Source organism: Ranitomeya imitator, chromosome 5, assembly GCF_032444005.1.
Source record: "Ranitomeya imitator isolate aRanImi1 chromosome 5, aRanImi1.pri, whole genome shotgun sequence".
Classification (NCBI taxonomy): Eukaryota; Metazoa; Chordata; class Amphibia; order Anura; family Dendrobatidae; genus Ranitomeya; species Ranitomeya imitator.
Genome location: NC_091286.1, coordinates 191,080,036 through 191,098,540, shown reverse-complemented (window position 1 = coordinate 191,098,540; position 18,505 = coordinate 191,080,036). Strand labels below are relative to the sequence as shown.

The 18,505-nt window shown below is 46.5% G+C and overlaps 1 protein-coding gene across 2 annotated transcripts in view; it reads right to left on the bottom strand.

The window, feature by feature from the left end:
• FMN2 (formin 2) overlaps nucleotides 1–18,505 on the bottom strand; it is a 528,461-nt gene that overhangs the window by 368,733 nt on the left and 141,223 nt on the right. For both annotated transcript variants that reach the window (XM_069769445.1, XM_069769446.1), the window contains exon 5: nucleotides 4,800–6,430. In XM_069769445.1, the coding sequence (XP_069625546.1) occupies nucleotides 4,800–6,430 (1,631 nt within the window). The remainder of the gene's footprint in view (nucleotides 1–4,799; nucleotides 6,431–18,505) is intronic.

The following is an 18,505-nucleotide window of genomic DNA, read 5'->3' as shown; positions in this document are numbered from 1 at the left end:
GCCAGAGTAAATATTTTAAGACAATATCCATTGTGACTCCCCTTTCAACAGCATGTGATCAAGATTCCCTTTCTGTTGTTTTCAAGTGAATCTGTCACCAGGTTTGGCCAATACGAGTTACAGCCACCCCCTTTCAGGGCTTATATACAGAATTCTATAATGCTGTATATAAGCCCCAGATCCGACCTGCAAGAGAAGAAAAATAACTTTTATTATACTCACCTGTGGGGCGGTCCGGTCCGTGGGGTGTCGCTCTTCTTGGTCCGGCACCTCCCATCTTCTTGTGATGCCGCCCTTCTGCTTGCTTTGTGTGGATGACGCATCGCACATCTCCTCAGTCGTACTTATCTGCCCTGTTGAGGGCAGAGCAAAGTCCTGCAGTGCGCAGGCGCTGGGGCTCTCTTACCTTTCCCGGCATCTGCACACTGCAGTACATTGCTCTGCCCTCACCAGGGCAGTTAAGTATGCCCGCACAGGAGCGAGATTCCAGAGACATGTCATCCACATTAAGCAAGGATCGTAAGGAGATGGGAGGCGCCAGACCAAGAAGAGTGACACCCCTCGGACTGCCCCCAGGTGAGTATAATAAAAGTTATTTTTCTTCTCTTACAGGTCGGATCAGGGGCTTATATACAGCATTAAAGAAAGCTTTACATAAGCCCTGAAAGGGGGTGGCCGTAACTTGTATTGGCCATACCTGGTGACAGGTTCCCTTTAAGGTACATTTCTGAATGTCACAAAATTGCAGTGCCAGAGGAAGCGAACCATGGCTAAATTGTGTATGAGAAGATATTGGAGTGTCCTGATTATTTTAGACAGAATAAATATTTTGTAGTACCCATTTCCTTAGATGCTGAGCAGTCTTACCCACATGTCACAGAGTACAAGGGCACATAGCTATGTAGACTACTCCATGAAATAATTTCTAGAGTAATTGGGATTTTCAAATTGCTTAATAGCTGGTATGTATCTACATGTTTTACAGCAGGTATCCCCAACCTGTAGCTTGAGAGCCACATGTGGCTCACGGACCCGTGATGTGTGGCTCGCGGCTGTCTAACAGCTTGGTGCAGTGCATTAGCACCAGGTGGATCAAACAGCTATTAAGAGTAGATCTCTAGATGGTGACTTTTGTGTGTAGCCCTGCACAGAAGAGCAGATCTGAATGGAGGTAAGATAGGAAACAATGGAGCTTGGAATACTGCGCTGGTGTGATTTCAGTGGAAACATTTGAGCTCTCATTAAAATGGTAATATGGGACTCTGGGTGTCACTACAGTGAGGGTGGCGAGAGATGGATATGGATCATGACTCTTTCTCAGAGCTGGATGTGGCTCACGACCCTCTCTCAGAGCTGGATGTGGCTCGCAACCCTGTCTCAGATTTGGATGTGGCTCGCGACCCTCTCTCAGAGATGGATGTGGCTCACGACTCTCTCTCAGAGCTGGATGTGGCTCACGACCCTCTCTCAGAGCTGGATGTGGCTCACGACCCTCACTCAGAGCTGGATGTGGCTCACGACCCTCTATCAGAACTAGATGTGGCTCACGACCCTGTATCAGAGCTGGATGTGGCTCGCGACCCTCTCTCAGAGCTGTATGTGGCTCACGACCCTCTCTCAGAGCTGGATGTGGCTCACGACCCTCTCTCAGAGCTGGATGTGGCTCACGACCCTCTCTCAGAGCTGGATGTGGCTCACGACCCTCTCTCAGAGCTGGATGTGGCTCACGACCCTCTATCAGAACTAGATGTGGCTCACGACCCTCTATCAGAACTAGATGTGGCTCGCGACCCTCTCTCAGAGCTGTATGTGGCTCACGACCCTCTCTCAGAGCTGGATGTGGCTCACGACCCTCTCTCAGAGCTGGATGTGGCTCACGACCCTCTTTCATAGCTGAATTTGGCTTTCAAGTTCAGAAAGGCTGCGGTCCACAGCTTTGCAGAGTCAACGTTTATGAGATTTTACTGTTCTATTTTGGAGTCAGCAAATATTTGACACTGCCGCTTGTTCATAGTAACTGGGTATTAAAACATTTTTTAGATTAGGACCTCTGTGGTAGGTTCTCATTGGATATTCTGCAGTTTTATACTTCCGATCTTCGTCTTTTCACAGAACATGTCAGTGTTTAATTAGGACTCTCTCATTCGTTCATCAAATATATCTAATATGATTCTAATCTTTCTTTTCCGTATTATCAGTTTCATGTAGCAACTCTTTGCTTTGTATATGAACAGTTTGACGGTAAGAACATTTAACTAACTTGCTTACAAGGGTAACACTTCTCACAAAAATCTTTTATACAGGTCATGACTTTTTTTCAAGAAAAAAATCCTCTATTGAACAATTACTTTGCACTCTCTGATGAGTCAGTAAAACATATTGGGGTGATGTACGTTGTGTTCATTATATATTACAGTACAGACCAAAAGTTTGGACACAACTTCTCATTTAAAGATTTTTCTGCATTTTCATGACTATGAAAATTGTACATTCACACTGCAGGCATCAAAACTATGAATTAACACATGTGGAATTATGCACTTAACAAAAAAGTGTGAAACAACTGAAATGATGTCTTATATTCTAGGTTCTTCAAAGTAGCCACCTTTTGCTTTGATGACTGCTTTGCACACTCTTGGCATTCTCTTGATGAGCTTCAAGAGGTAGTCGCCGGGAATGGTTTTCACTTCACAGGGGTGCCCTGTCAGGTTTAATAAGTGGGATTTCTAGCCTTATAAATGGTGTTGGGACCATCAGTTGTGTTGTACAGAAGTCTGGTGGATACACAGCTGATAGTCCTACTGAATAGACTGTTAGAATTTGTATTATGGCAGGAAAAAAGCAGCTAAGTAAAGAAAAACGAGTGGCCATCATTACTTTAAGAAATGAAGGTAAGGTCAGTCAGTCCGAAAAATTGGACAAACTTTGAAAGTGTCCCCAAGTGCAGTTGCAAAAACCATCAAGCGCTACAAAGAAACTGAGGACTGCCCCAGGAAAGGAAGACCAAGAGTCACCTCTGCTTCTGAGGATAAGTTTATCCGAGTCACCAGCCTCAGAAATTGCAGGTTAACAGCAGCTCAGATTAGAGACCAGGTCAATGCCACACAGAGTTCTAGCAGCAGACACATCTCTACAACAACTGTTAAGAGGAGACTTTGTGCAGCATGCCTTCATGGAAGAATAGCTGCTAGGAAACCACTGCTAAGGACAGGCAACAAGCAAAAGAGACTTGTTTGGGCTAAAGAACACAAGGAATGGACATTAGACCAGTGGAAATCTGTGCTTTGGTCTGATGAGTCCAAATTTGAGATCTTTGGTTCCAACCACCGTGTCTTTGTGCAATGCAGAAAAGGTGAACGGATGGACTCTACATGCCTGGTTCCCACGTTGAAGCATGAAGGAGGAGGTGTGATGGTGTGGAGGTGCTTTGCTGGTGACACTGTTGGGGATTTATTCAAAATTGAAGGCATACTGAACCAGCATGGCTACCACAGCATCTTGCAGCGGCATGCTATTCCATCCGGTTTGCATTTAGTTGGACCATCATTTATTTTTCAACAGGACAATGACCCCAAACACACCTCCAGGCTGTGTAAGGGCTATTTGACCAAGAAGGAGAGTGATGGGATGCTACGACAGATGACCTGGCCTCCACAGTCACCAGACCTTCCACATGTGTTAATTCATAGTTTTGATGCCTTCAGTGTGAATGAACAATTTTCATAGTCATGAAAATACAGAAAAATCTTTAAATGAGAAGGTGTGTCCAAACTTTTGGTCTGTACTGTATATACAACCATAGCTTGCCTTCTCAATCATGAATTGATGGCACTGGGGGTGTTATCTCTCTGTATGCTAGATCAAGCAATCTTTATGCTTCTCAAAGATTTATGTGCTAATAATCAATGTTGTAAAAAAAAATTATAACCATATGTAGAATTAGTTTGTGTATTGCGTTTAGTGAATTTGAATAAAGGCTAAGTTTTGATGACCTTTTAGTGAGGGGTCTATACCACTAATGGTATATATTTATGCATGTTATATATACATTCCTGGAATAGATTTAGCGTGCAGTTTATTCACTGTTGATATATATTTATTAATGATGAGCGAGCGTGCTCAGGTATTCTGCTATCCAATCAGGCTTGGGTGTTATCCAAGTATTATGTTCTAGTCCCCGCTGCTTTATGATTTGTGGCTGTTAGAAAACCGCAACACATGCAGGGATTGCCTATATAAAACTCATAGAGGTTTTGAATTTAAGCTAGAGATCATTTTGAAATTGAATTTTTATTTTTTTTTTGCTGCAAGCCATTGGTCCCAATGCACAACACAAAAGTCACCCTCAGAAATCATATCATCTGCTGTCTTATCTTGCTTTTAATGCCAACCTCTGGTCCACCTTCATTTACTGCTGCATCAACTTCTTGCAGGCCACAAACAAACCCATCCAATGTGGTTAACATTTGTTCTTCTCCTTCCTCTCTTCATCTTTAGCTTGAGATAGCATACACACATTAATTGAAAATATCTTTTATCTGCTCTCATTTGAGAGGATGAGAAAGGTAAAATAAACTAAGAAGATAAACCACTCCTCCATACTAAATATGGCTTACAATTTCTTGTGGCCCACAAATTGTGAATTAACACCAGTCTATATTTGGCACTAAAGACTGCGATTTGTCATTAATATCAACTTTGCTAAACTATCTTGACTGCAGAATTAATTTCATCATCAGATAGATAGTGCTTACAAGATAATCATAAACCAACATGCATGCATTTATTCCAAGTATTACCTTTTCCCATGTAATTCAATTCTTGTCCAGTAAAGAGGTTTCATTGGCCTCGTAGGTTCAATTGCAGCTTTTCTGTTTTCTTTGTCTTGGCTTAATTTTATTCCAAATAATCCAGCAGGCAGGGGAGGTGGTAGATGTGTTTGAGCATAAGCAAAGGAAGGGAAGTTTAGTGAAGCAGAAGAATTAATGGAAGGGGCTGGTGGTGGTAGAACAGGTGGTGGAGGAGGAGGTGGCGGAATCATAATGTTATGTGGCATTAGTGGCACAGATTGGATTACTGCAGTACCTGGTAGTGGAGGAGGTGGAGGAATTTGAATGGTGCCTGGTAAAGGTGGTGCTTGTGGTGGAGGTGGTGGAATGACCGTAGCACATGGTAAAGGTGGTGGAGGAGGAATTCCACTGATGCTAGGTAGTGGAGGTGGCAATGGAAAAGAAGGAAAACCTGGTAATGATGGTAGTGGCGGTGGTGGGGGAGGAAATGCAGAAGTTCCTGGAAGCAATGGTGGTGTAGGAGGAATTGTGCTAATAGCTGCCAACAGAGGAGGTGGTGGTGGGGGTGGAGGTGGAGGTGGAGGTGGAGGAGGAGGAGGGCAAGGTATTGCAGTATCAGCTTGTAATGGAGTAAATGGTGATAGTAAAGAAGGAAATTCAGTAGTGCTTGAGTGTTTAATACTTGGTGGTAAAGCATTAAATGGTGTAGTATTGTCTGTATGGCTTGGTACAGGAGGTGAAAAATAAGAACACGGCAATGGTGGAGGAGGGGGAATTTCTGGATGAGATGACAGTGCTGACAGAGGTGCTGATGATTTTAATGATTGTTTCAGCTGTGGCTGAGATGAATTATGAATTAAAATGGAAGTTGGTAATGGTGGAGCAGGAGGAATTTCTTTAAAATTTGAAATTGTGGTTGGTAATTCAGGGGAAGGTGCTTTTGTTACAGAGTCTGAAGTTTGTTGGGTTTGAACCAATATGTTTGTACAACATGGAGATTGCAATGATGTAATAACTGTGGCATGAGATGGGAGTTCAGTCAAATGATCCTGGTTGCACATCTGATCTGAGTGCAATAGCGAAGATAGTGGGCACGGACTCTCCATAGTGGCATCATGTACAATGGTAGGTGAAGAAAGAAAATTCTCATGTTTTTTAAGATATTCTCCACAGTTTAAAGTACTAAACAAGGTCAAAGCCTCAACTTGTCCAGAAGTGATTTCTTTGCCTGATTGTGGATTTATACATTCTGAAGCATCATTAATAAAATTGAACTGTTCACAGTTTGACTTCTGCTGCAGATCTACAGGACATTCATGATGTGAAAAAATCTGCTTTCCCGATGAATTCTGCAATGCTTCAGCATGGAACAAAGGCACTTCTTGCGGTACAATCTCTGCTACTGGCGATGTCTGCACAGATTTTCCTTGTACATTAGACTTTAGTGACACGTTTTGCGTACTGTCATTTGTCATGCATAGTTCAGAAGAAAAAATAACTTTGTCTTGCATTTTATTAACTGCACAAACATCTGTTTGTATGTATTGCCTTTCATGCTCTGCGAGTTTAGCCTTCAAATCCTGTATTGTTTGTTCTAGTTGCTGTATAATATTTATATGATCTTCCTTCATGTCCTTATCCTGTTCAAAAACATTGGATTAATTTATCAAAAAGAAAACATGGTAATATAAATAAATACAATAAAGCAATATTAGTATCATGCTCTAAAACATACCACCTCTGCTATACTTCATTCCCGTGGGTACATGTGGAGAAGCATATATGACTATACAGAAATTAGTTTTAGAATTTGTCTATTAGTTTGTTATATATTATAACTAAACTTAGCTAAATAAATTTTAATAATAATAAACATCTAAAATGTTGTGGTTAACTTTGGCTAGAAAAGCACAGTGTAATAGAACTAAGAGTCGAACTAAGTGTTTAATAGATGTGAATGGCATTGAAGAAAATACATTTCCCAAACATTTTTTATCCCCTAAACCTTTTGAGATATGTCTATAACGTAGTGTAGTTGTAATAAAATGCTTACCATTCGCCCTTTTTCTCATTTCCAGTCCTTTTCTGGATGACATGAGCACTTTTTTCCTATACTCATATAGGGACCACTGTGTGGGATGTGGAAACCTCCATCATTGTAATCCTACAGAGCCTGAAAACAAGGCTCTACAAGCTTACACTATGAAAGCAATTTCTGGTCCACAAATATACTCCAATGTGATCTGGTGAGTTGCAGTCATGAGACTCAGAAGAGGACCAGATTAGCACTGGAAACCTGGCAGTTGGAAAGCATTTTAGTACAACAACACTATATTACAGATGTATTTAAAAAGGATTTTGGTATAAAAATTTTGTCCAAAGTCCTCCTTTAAGTCCAGATTCACACATGAAGGTTTAGCGCACACTCCTTACATCGGGATTTGTGGTATGACATGCATGTACATCACATGGCGGGAATGGTTTAAGGAACAATATGAATAAACAGCAAAGAAGGTGGCATATATACTATACACACCTTAAGCTATGTAGCTTTATTAATGTGTTATATATGGCAGTTCAGGCAGGAGCACAGCTCTTTAATACTGCACATGTTCTACTGCTCCTTGAGCAACAAGATCACAACCTCTCATTAGTGCCCACTCCGGCCCCACATCGCGCAAGTGCAGGTAATGCACCTTTACAGTGCGGAAACAGATAGTCACCTCACTCATCACATATATGTTTGACAAGGTAAATCACCTTGTCTAGTAGTGTTTGGCTAACTGCCATGGTTTTTTGAGCACCTTTATATTTATGATTCACGGTGGACCCTTTGCTGAAGATTAACCCCATCATTATGCTGGGACCTAAAGAAACAGCTATCTTTATTTATTTTTTCTGTTTTCTAAGAACCACACCTTTTTAATTTCATATAGCCACAGTTTCCATTGCTGTACTTGCACTCAACATTATTCAATCCCCATTGCAAAATGCGTCTATTAGCAAAATGGTAAAATGTTCTGCTGTTTGGAATAAACTAAGTAATAAGAGCAATTTAAATAGCTTAACAATTAATGAAATGAAATATAAATTTGCCAGGTTCGATCAATTTTTTTTCAAAAAATTCAATGTATTTGCCGCAAATCACAGTAATGAAAAGCCTCTAGTTCCCTGGCTAAGATGAGTGTAACACTCTCATAAACACAAATGCAGCCTTAGTAATGTACAAGTAACCACAACATATATGGTTATGGCTAAACAGTTGTTAACTAGTGATAACCAACAGCCTGTAAATTTACACACTGCACGGACAGAATTTTCATACTTTTTAAAATGAAAAAAAAAATGTACAAAAATTATACCTCTTAATCTTGTGGCCTGCCTTCTAACACTCTCGCATCCCTTCAGCCCATCCTTAACTTTGCTGCCCGACTAATTTATCTCCTCGCTACACTCCTGCTTCCCCTCTTTGCAAATCCCTTCACTGGATCCCAATTTCCCAGCGTATCCAGTTTAAACTACTGACACTGACCTACAAAGCCATCCATAACCTTTCTCCTCCGTATATTTCCAAACTAATCTCTCAATATCTTCCCTCACGTAATCTCCAGTCCTCCCAAGAACTCCTTCTCTACTCCACACTTATTCGCTCCTCAGCCAATCGCCTCCAATACTTCTCCAGAATATCCCCCATCCTCTGGAATTCTGTGCCCCAACATGTCTGGTTATCCACCACATTTGGATCCTTCAGAAGAAACCTGAAAACCCACCTCTTCAAGAAAGCTTACAACCTTTAATGACTAGTGTTGAGCGATACCTTCAGATATTCGGAAATATCAGTATCGGATTGGATCGGCCGATATCGAAAAAATATCGGATATCGCCGGAACTCGGAACTCGGATACCCAGAAGGAGGCACCTAAGCCAAAGGCTCTGCCCGGAACCAGCTGACGGTGCTGGAACCAGGATGCGGAGCAGAAGGTACAAGAGCAAAAGACACTGCCGAGAACCAGCTGACGGTACTGGAACCCAGATGGCTACCCGAAGGTAGAAGAGCCAATGGAACTACCGAGGACCAGCTGACGGTACTGGAACCCGGTTACTAAGCAGGAGGTACCCGTGCCAAAAAGCACTACCAAGGACCACCTGACGTTGGTGGAACTCGGATACCCAGAAGGAGGCACCTAAGCCAAAGGCTCTGCCTGGAACCAGCTGACGGTACTGTAACCAGGGGGACCTAGTCAAGATTGTCTTACCAAGAACCAGCTAACAGTGCTGGAACTCAGATAGGCTGCAGAAGGTCCACAGGAAAAGAAAAAATTGCTAGGCCGCGAGCCGGCCGCAGTTACCGAAAACCCACAGTCCTACAGGGGGAGCTTGTCCTATTGGCACTATTGAACCAGCCTTGATTACCACTTCCCGCAGCCCACATAGGAAGTACCTAAACTGCAGGCACCATAGAGTCGGCTAAACCGACCGCAACACGACAGGACAACGTTTTGGAGTCTAAGTGACCTTGACACTACCCGGAAACAGCTGGCATGCTGGAACCAGGTTGGGCAGGAGGGAGTACCCGTGCCAAAGACACTGCCGAGAACCAGCTGACGGTACTGGAACTCAGATGCTTTGCCCAAGGTACAAGAGCCAATGGAACTACCTAGGACCAGCTGACGGTACTGGAACCCGGTTACTAAGCAGGAGATACCCGTGCCACAAAGCACTACCAGGGACCACCTGATGTTGGTGGAACTCGCATATCCAGAAGGAGGCACCTAAGCCAAAGGCTCTGCCCGGAACCAGCTGGCGTGCTGGAACCAGGCTAGGCAGGAGGGAGTACTCCCAGGCGATAGCAACTGAAAGAGCCACCTTGTGCAGCACTAATGCTGCATAAGGAAAAGGTGGCTCTTTTAATTAGGCTCCATGCACACGCTGAACTACACACTTATAAAATGTGTCCACTGATACCGTGAAACCATCCCGGAGGTGGGACTTTCCTTCGTAATGAGACACAGCACAGCCTGCATTCATACCCCTTTGGCGCCGGGCACCGCCTCCTCAGCGTTGTTTGAATCTGTCATGGAGCCCGCGCTGTTAAGTTAAAACTTGGCCATGCACAGTGGGGCTGGGATTCATGGGCATGCGCAGTGCATATCTTCGCCTCTCACTCATCTCCTTCCGCCTTCTTCAGACTGTGCGGTGTCAGCTGATCCCTAATCACATGCCACGGTCGTGACGCCGCACAGTCTGAGGAAGGCGGAAGGAGATGAGTAAGAGGCGATGATATGCACTGCGCATGCCCATGAATCCCAGCCCTGCAGTGTGAATAAATCAGAAGACACTGCAGGGCTCGGATTCATGGCCTTGCGCAGTGCATATCTTCACCTCTCACTCATCTCCTTCCGCCTTCTTCAGACTGTGCAGCGTCAGCTGATCCCTAATCACATGCCACGGCCGTGACGCCGCACAGTCTGAGGAAGGCGAAAGGAGATGAGTAAGAGGCGAAGATATGCACTGCGCATGCCCATGAATCCCAGCCCCGCAGTGTGAATAAATCAGAAGACACAGCAGGGCGGGAACTCGGGCAGCGGGGCCGCACAGGCACAGTCAGCCTGACATCAAATAATGTCAGAAGACGGGCAGCGCTAACTGCACATGCCCAAGGTTAAACATAACAGCGCAGGCTCCGGGACAGATTCAAACAACGCTGAGGAGGCGGCGCCCAGCGCCAAGGGGGTATGAATGCCGGCTGTGCTGGGTCTCATTACGAAGGAAAGTCCCACCTCCGGGACGGTTTCACGGTATCAAGGGACACATATTTTATAAGTGTTAAGTTCAGAGTCTGTAAGGAGCATAACTAAAATATCCACCTTGTCTAAATGCAGCATTAGTGCTGCACAAGGTGGCTCTTTCAGTTACAAACGCCTGGGGGGGACAGGTTCCCTTTAATTGCTGTAGTAGTGTCAGTGTGAAGGGAGCAGGCGAAATTGCCGGATACACAGCTGGGGATCAGCTGACATTACTGAACCCCAATAACATGGCAGCAAGTGCTGACTGTATACACAGCACTTCCGAGCACCAACTGGCAGTGTTAGAGCCCAGGGACAGCAGGAGGAGCAGACTTGAGTTATTGGCGCACACACAGCAGGGGAGCAGCTGGCATTACTGAACCCCATTAACACATGAGCGAGTGTTTTTCTCTGTGCAGACAGCACTTCCAGGCACCAACTGGCGGTGTTAGAGCCCAGGGTCAATGCTAAAAGCATAGTGTAGGCCCAGGCCTAACTGGAGCAAGTTTAATATTTGTTATAAGGTGGCGCTTTCAGTTACAAACGCCTAGGGGGGGGCAGGTTCCCTTTCATTTCTGTAGTAGTGTGAGTGTGGAGGGAGCAGGCGAAATTGCCGCATACACAGCTGGGGATCAGCTGACGTAACTGAACCCCAATAACACGGCGGCAAGTGTTGACTGTGTATACAGCACTTCCGGGCAGCAACTGGCGGTGTTAGAGCCCAGGGACAGCAGGAGGAGCAGACTTGAGTTATTGCCGCACACACAGCAGGGGAGCAGCTGGCGTTAATGAACCCCACTAACACATGAGCGAGTGATTTTCTCTGTGCAGACAGCACTTCCGGGCACCAACTGGCAGTGTTAGAGACCAGGGACAGCAGGAGGAGCAGACTAGAGTTATTGCCGCACACACAGCAGGGGAGCAGCTGGCGCTACTGAACCCCTCTAACACAGGAGCGAGTGTTTTTCTCTGTGCAGACAGCACTTCCGGGCACCAACTGGCGGTGTTAGAGCCCAGGGACAGAAGGAGAAACTGAGTGTAGGCCGAGGGCTAATTGAGCTAGTTTCAAATTTGTAGTAGTGTGAGCGTGGAGGTAGCAGGAGCAATTGCCAGATACACAGCAGGGGAGCAGCTGGCCTTACTGAACCTCACTAACACATGAGCGAGTGTTTTTCTCTATGCAGACAGCACTTCCGGGCAGCAACTGGCGGTGTTAGAGCCCAGGGACAGCAGGAGGAGCAGACTTGAGTTATTACCGCATACACAGCAGGGGAGCAGCTGACGTTACTGAACCCCACTAACACATGAGCGAGTGTTTTTCTCTGTGCAGACAGCACTTCCGAGCACCAACTGGTGGTGTTGGAGCCAAGGGATTCCAGGAGAAACAGAGGGGAGCAATTTTGGATACACAGATGTGGAGCAGCTGGCGTTACTGAACCCCACTAACACAGGAGCGAGTGTTTTTCTCTGTGCAGACAGCACTTCCGAGCACCAACTGGCAGTGTTAAAGCCCAGGGATTACAGGAGAAACAGAGTTGAGAAATTGCCGGATACACAGCAGGGGATCAGCTGACATTACTGAACCCCAATAACACGGCAGCAAGTGTTGACTGTGCATACAGCACTTCCAGGCAGAAACTGGCATTGTTGGAGCCCAGGGTCAATGCTAGAAACTGAGTGTAATAATTGCCGCACACACAGCAGGGGAGCAGCTGGCGTTACTGAACTCCAATAACAGAGGAGCAGCTGTTGACTGTGCAGACGGCACTTCCGAGCAGCAACTGGCGGTGTTGGAGCCCAGGGAATAAAGGAGAAGTAGAGTGTAGGATGAAGCCTAATTGGAGCAAGATGAAAGGGAACCTTTAACCCCCCATGCGTTTGTAACTGAAAGAGCCACCTTGTGCAGCAGTAATACTGCACAAGGAAAAGGTGGCTCTTTTAGTTATGCTCCTTGAACACGCTGAACAAAACACTTATAAAATGTGTCCCCTGATACCGTGAAACCATCCCGGAGGTGGGACTTTCCTTCATAATGGGATGCAGCACAGCCGGCATTCATACCCCCTTGGTGCCGGGCGCCGCCTCCTGAGCGTTGTTTGAATCTGTCACGGAGCCCGCGCTGTTATGCTAAACCTTGGCCATGCGCAGTCATCGCTGCCCGTCTTGTAACATAATTTGGTGTCAGGCTGACTGCGCCTGTGCGGCCGCGCTGCCCGAGAACCCGCCTCGCAGTGTCTTCTGATTTATTCCCACTGCGGGGCTGGGATTCACGGGCATGCGCAGTGCATATTTTCGCCCTCTCACTCCTCTCCATCCGCCTTCTTCAGAGTGTGCAGAAAGTCCCACCTCCGGGATAGTTTCACAGTATGAGGGGACACATATTTTATAAGTGTTAAGTTCAGCGTGTGCAAGGAGCATAACTAAAAGAGCCACCTGTTTCTTGTGCAACATTGGTGCTGCACAAGGTGGCGCTTTCAGTTACAAACGCCTAGGGGGGGGACAGGTTCCCTTTCATTTCTGTAGTAGTGTGAGTGTGGAGGTAGCAGGATCAATTGCCGGATACACAGCAGGAGATCAGCTGACGTTACTGAAACCCAATAACACTGGGTCATGTGTTGACTGTGCAGACGGCACTTCTGAGCAGCAACTGGTGGTGTTGGAGCCCAGGGATAAAAGTTCAGGTGGTAAAAACATGTACACAAATGGAGACCTGGATACTGTTGCCAACCAATTATTTAATATGGAAGAGGAGTGGCAAATTCCTGCGTGATCCAGGCCTTGTTCATTTTCAGAAAAGTAAGCCGGTCAACATTATCGGAGGATAGTCGCATGTGACGGTCTGTTAGTACACCACCTGCGACAATAAGGACGCGTTCCGATAATACACTAGCAGCAGGGCAAGCCAGCACCTCCAATGCATACTGGCTATGCTCTGGCCATGTATCCAGCTTAGAGACCCAAAACTTGAAGGGGGAAGAGCCGTCTGGGAGTACACTGAGAGGGCAAGACATGTATTCTGTCACCATCTGACGGAAACATGGCCTCCTGCTGACTGGACCCGTCTGTGATGGTGTAGACATTTGTGGCAGGCACACAAAAGTTTGCCACAGTTTGGCCATACTGGTCTTGCCTTGTGCTGAGGCACTGCTTCTGCTCCATCTTTGTGCAGAGCTTCCTCCACTGCCTCAATGCACTGAGCTGCTTTGTAAAGCACTAGCAGCACTTCTCTCGATTGGACTGGAGAAGATGATGGACTGCACCAGTGTGTCTTGGTACTCCCACATTTTACGCTCCCGCTGAAACAGTGTTATGAGGCTATGTAAGTTGTCACAGTAGCGCGGATCTAGGAGGGTGTACACCCAATAATCAGCCGTGTGGAGAATGTGGGCGATGCAGTGGTCACTTCTCAGGCACTGCAGCATGAAATCAACCATGTGCTGCAGACTGCCAACTGGACAAGAAACGCTGTCCCCTGTTTAAGGCGTTATCTCTGCCTGCTCTGCATCACCCCACCCTCGCTCTACATACTGACTACTGGAGCATTGTGTAACTCCCTCCTCTGGACAGATGTCTTCCTCCTCCATTGACTCCTCCTCATCCTCCTCACAAAGTGTCCCCTGCCTAGGCCTTTGTGAGGAACCACTGTCCAGAAGCACATGGCATTTCTGACTCCTCATCCTCCACCTCTTCCATCACCTCATCCCTTAGCGCTTGTAGTGTTCTTTCAAGCAAGCAGATAAGGGGGACAGTCATGCTGACTAGTGCATCATCTGCACTTGCCATCCACGTGGAATCATCGAAGGCACGCAAAACTAGGCAGATGTCCTTCAGAGTGGCCCACTCAGTGATTGTGAAGTCTGAATGGCGCGCAGTGCGACTTTTTTGCGCCTGATGCAGCTGGTACTCAAATACTGCTGGCTGCTGCTCACACAATCGCTCCAACATATGTAACATTGAATTCCACCTGGTGGGTAGGTCACATATGATGCGATGTTCCGGAAGCCGGAATCAGCGCTGCAGAGCTGCAATGCGCGATCTTGCCATGCTGGAACGCCGCAAGTGAGCACACTCTAGGCGGACCTTGTGCAGGAGTGCATCAAGATCAGGATAGCCCCTGAAAAAACTCTGCATGACCAAGTTGAGCACATGTGCCAGACATGGGATGTGAGTGAGGTTGCCTAGACCCAGAGCTGCCACCAGATGTCGGCCATTGTCACACACTACCATGCCTGGCTGGAGATTCGCTGGCACAAACCACACGTCGCTCTCCTGCTTGATGGCATTCCAGAGATCCTGCCCTCTGTCGTTTCGATTCCCTAAAGAAATTAATTTCAATACGGCCTGTTGACCTTTGGCCATGGCTGTGCTCATATCGATCGCAGCAGGTAAGCGTTCACGGGTCCATGTGGAGGTGGACTGTGATGGCTCCTGCAGCGCTGATTCAGAGGAACTGGAGTATGAGGAGGAGTCAATGTGTACAGACTGGATTCCTGCAATCCTTGGAGTTGGCAGAACACGTAGAGCGCCACTTTCACGATCTGTTCCCGGCTCCACAACATTGACCCAATGAGCAGTGAGGGAAAGGTATCGTCCCTGTCCATGGTGACTGGTCCACGTATCGGTGGTGAGGTGGACCTTGCTACTGACGGTGTTTAGGAACGCATGTTTAATGTTTCCCTCCACATGCTTTTGCAGGGCAGGGATGGCTTGCCTGATGAAATAAAAGAGGCTGGGCACGTTGTATTATGGGACTGCCAATGCCATCAAGTTACGGAAGGTGTCAGTCTCCACCAGCCTGAATGACAGCATTTCAAGGGACAGTAGTTTTGCAATGCCAGCATTCAGAGCCTGTGCTCGGGTGTGGTTTGCCGAGAATGGCCGCCTTTTCTCCCATGCCTGTGCTACCGATGGCTGTAAACTGGGCTGGGAGTGTGAGGATGACTGGGAATGTGGTGCTGTGGGTGGAATTACACTGGGTCTCTGGACAACAGGGCCAGAGGTTCTTCCATGGCGATCCTGTGAGGAAGCCAAACCAGCTGTGTGTGAGCTGGGGGAAGAGGCTCCAACATGAGCTGAAGAGGTGGTAGGTGCCGCTGTAGGTTGGCCTAGGTCTTCAGTGTGTTTTTGTAACTCCACCACGTGCTTGGTCCGCACATGTTTCCACATATTTGTGGTATTGAGGTTGCTCACACTTTTCCCTCTTTTGACTTTCTGATGACACAGCTTGCATTTGACAAAGCAAATGTCAGCTGCAACTGTGTCAAAAAAGGACCAGACACTGCAAGTCTTGGGAGTGCCCGTTTTGGCTTTTGGAAGAGGCATGCTCCTAATGGGTGCCGAAGTGGAGGATACAGGAAACGCAGTCTTCCCCCTCCCTCTCTCTCTTTGGGCCATTCAGGGAATCTCTTCCTCAGAGCTGCTCACACCACCTTCCTGTACCTCACGCCATGATGGGTCAAGGACCTCATCATCTACACTACCCTTTTCCAACAACTGCTTCTCCTGGTTAGTCTCGGCAGCATAGTACGCACCAGAAAGTGGCACCTGAGTCTCATCATCAGATGCGTACTGAGGTGAGCTGACCGAAGGCACTGGCCCACCCGCCTCTTCAGATTCAGAGAAACAAAGCTGTTGGGCATCACTGCATACTGCCTCTTCTTCAGATTCTAGAATGCTGCTTGGCTGGCCCCCTATTTCCAAGCCAAGAGATTCAGAGAACAGAAGTAGAGATGGCTCCTGTCCTGGGCTCTCTGACTGCCTGGGCAATTTGGCAGGTGGTGAAGAGACAGATGGGTGCTCTTCAGTGCTCTGTGCCTGAGAGGATGTGGCACTAATTGGAGTCGATGCGTTAGCTGCCATCCATCCGATAACGGCTTCAATTTGTTTGTCCCGCAGCAGTGGGGTACGGCGAGCTCCTACAAAGCTGCGCATGAAGGACTGTTCCCTGCTAAATCGGGGGGATGATGAGTCACTGGTGCCCGCGGCAGGCACAGAATCCCCTCGTCCTCTCCCTGCTCAACACCCATGACCACGTGCCTTACTCCCTGCCTTCTTCATCTTGGTAGACTGATAAAGATAGGCAGAAAAGTACTAAGGGCTTAGTGTGCTTATTCCTGAACAGCTGCCAACAGGTATAAGAAACACTAATTTTATAAAGTGTGGACTACACTTTAATATGAGCTAATGTGGCCTACACAACTGTAAAGTGGAGTGTTTGGTGAACTTTATAAACTTTTTGTTTGTTTCGCAGAACAGACTACAGAGTGAGCTGCACTCACACAGAGACAGTGCAGACAGCCGTGAACGGCGATGCAAGGCCAAGAAAAGCTCATCTATCTAATCCTATATAGTGTTTTTCCACAATCTAGCAGGATACGCATGGAAACCAACTAATAGGATACATTTGAAAGAATGTGCAGCAGGCTGCACTAATGCAAAAAAGGACAATTGAACAGTATGAGGCAGTGACGCACCCTGAGCTGACTACAACCGGCTGTGGCAGCAGAACAGACTACAGAGTGAGCTGCACTCACACAGAGACCACGCAGACAGCCGTGAACAGCGCTGCAAGGCCAAGAAAAGCTCCTCTATCTAATCCTATATAGTGTTTTTCCACAATCTAGCAGGATACGGATGGAAACCCACTAATAGGATAAATTTAAAAAAATGTGCAGCAGGCTACACTAATTGCAAAAAAGGACAATGGATTGAACAGTATGAAGCAGTGACGCACCCTGAGCTGACCAAAACCAGCTGTGGCTGCGGACAGACTACAGAGTGAGCTGCACTCACACAGAGACAGTGCAGACAGCCGTGAACGGCGATGCAAGGCCAAGAAAAGCTCCTCTATCTAATCCTATATACTGTTTTTCCACAATCTAGCAGGATACGCATGGAAACCAACTAATAGCATACATTTGAAAGAATGTGCAGCAGGCTGCACTAATGCAAAAAAGGACAATTGAACAGTATGAGGCAGTGACGCACCCTGAGCTGACTACAACCGGCTGTGGCAGCAGAACAGACTACAGAGTGAGCTGCACTCACACAGAGACCATGCAGATTGCCGTGAACGGCGCTGAAAGGCCAAGAAAAGCTCCTCTATCTAATCCCATATAGTGTTTTTCCACAATCTAGCAGGATACGGATGGAAACCCACTAATAGGATAAATTTAAAAAAATGTGCAGCAGGCTGCACTAATTGCAAAAAAGGACAATGGATTGAACAGTATGAAGCAGTGACGCACCCTGAGCTGACCACAACCAGCTGTGGCTGCGGACAGACTACAGAGTGAGCTGCACTCACACACACACAGAGACCTTGCAGACAGCTGTGAACAGCGCTGCAAGGCAAAAGCAAGGTTCTCACACAGCGGTTGCTAAATTAGCCTGGGTAAAGCACAATGAAGCAAATCGCTATCTCAAAAACGGTCCTCAGTCAGAACACAGCGTCATGTCCCTAACTGAATTCACAGCAGAGTGAACCCAAAATGGCGGCAGCGACTTTTGTAGTGCATCATGACATAATTTCAGCAGCCAATCACAGCCATGCCAGTAGTTACATTCCAACCATGCAGAACAGGATGTGCCCACACTTCTAATCATTCCCTCATTGGCTGAATTAAATTAAACTGGCTCTTTGCATTATGGGAACTTCCGATTCCGGTATCCGATATTGCTAAAGTATCGTAACTCGGTATCGGAATTCCGACACTGCAAATATTGGCCGATACTTGCAGTATTGGAATGCTCAAGACTAATCATAAGGTCTGGTGCTTTCCTATGGCATCTAGAAACATATATTACGCCATATAGAACTAACAGATTGCCTGATAACATAACAAAACAAAACTGCTATTTTTTAACTAGTTCACAAAAAACATATTTGGTGCTACCACAATTGTGAAAAGTAAAGAGCCTCATTGTATT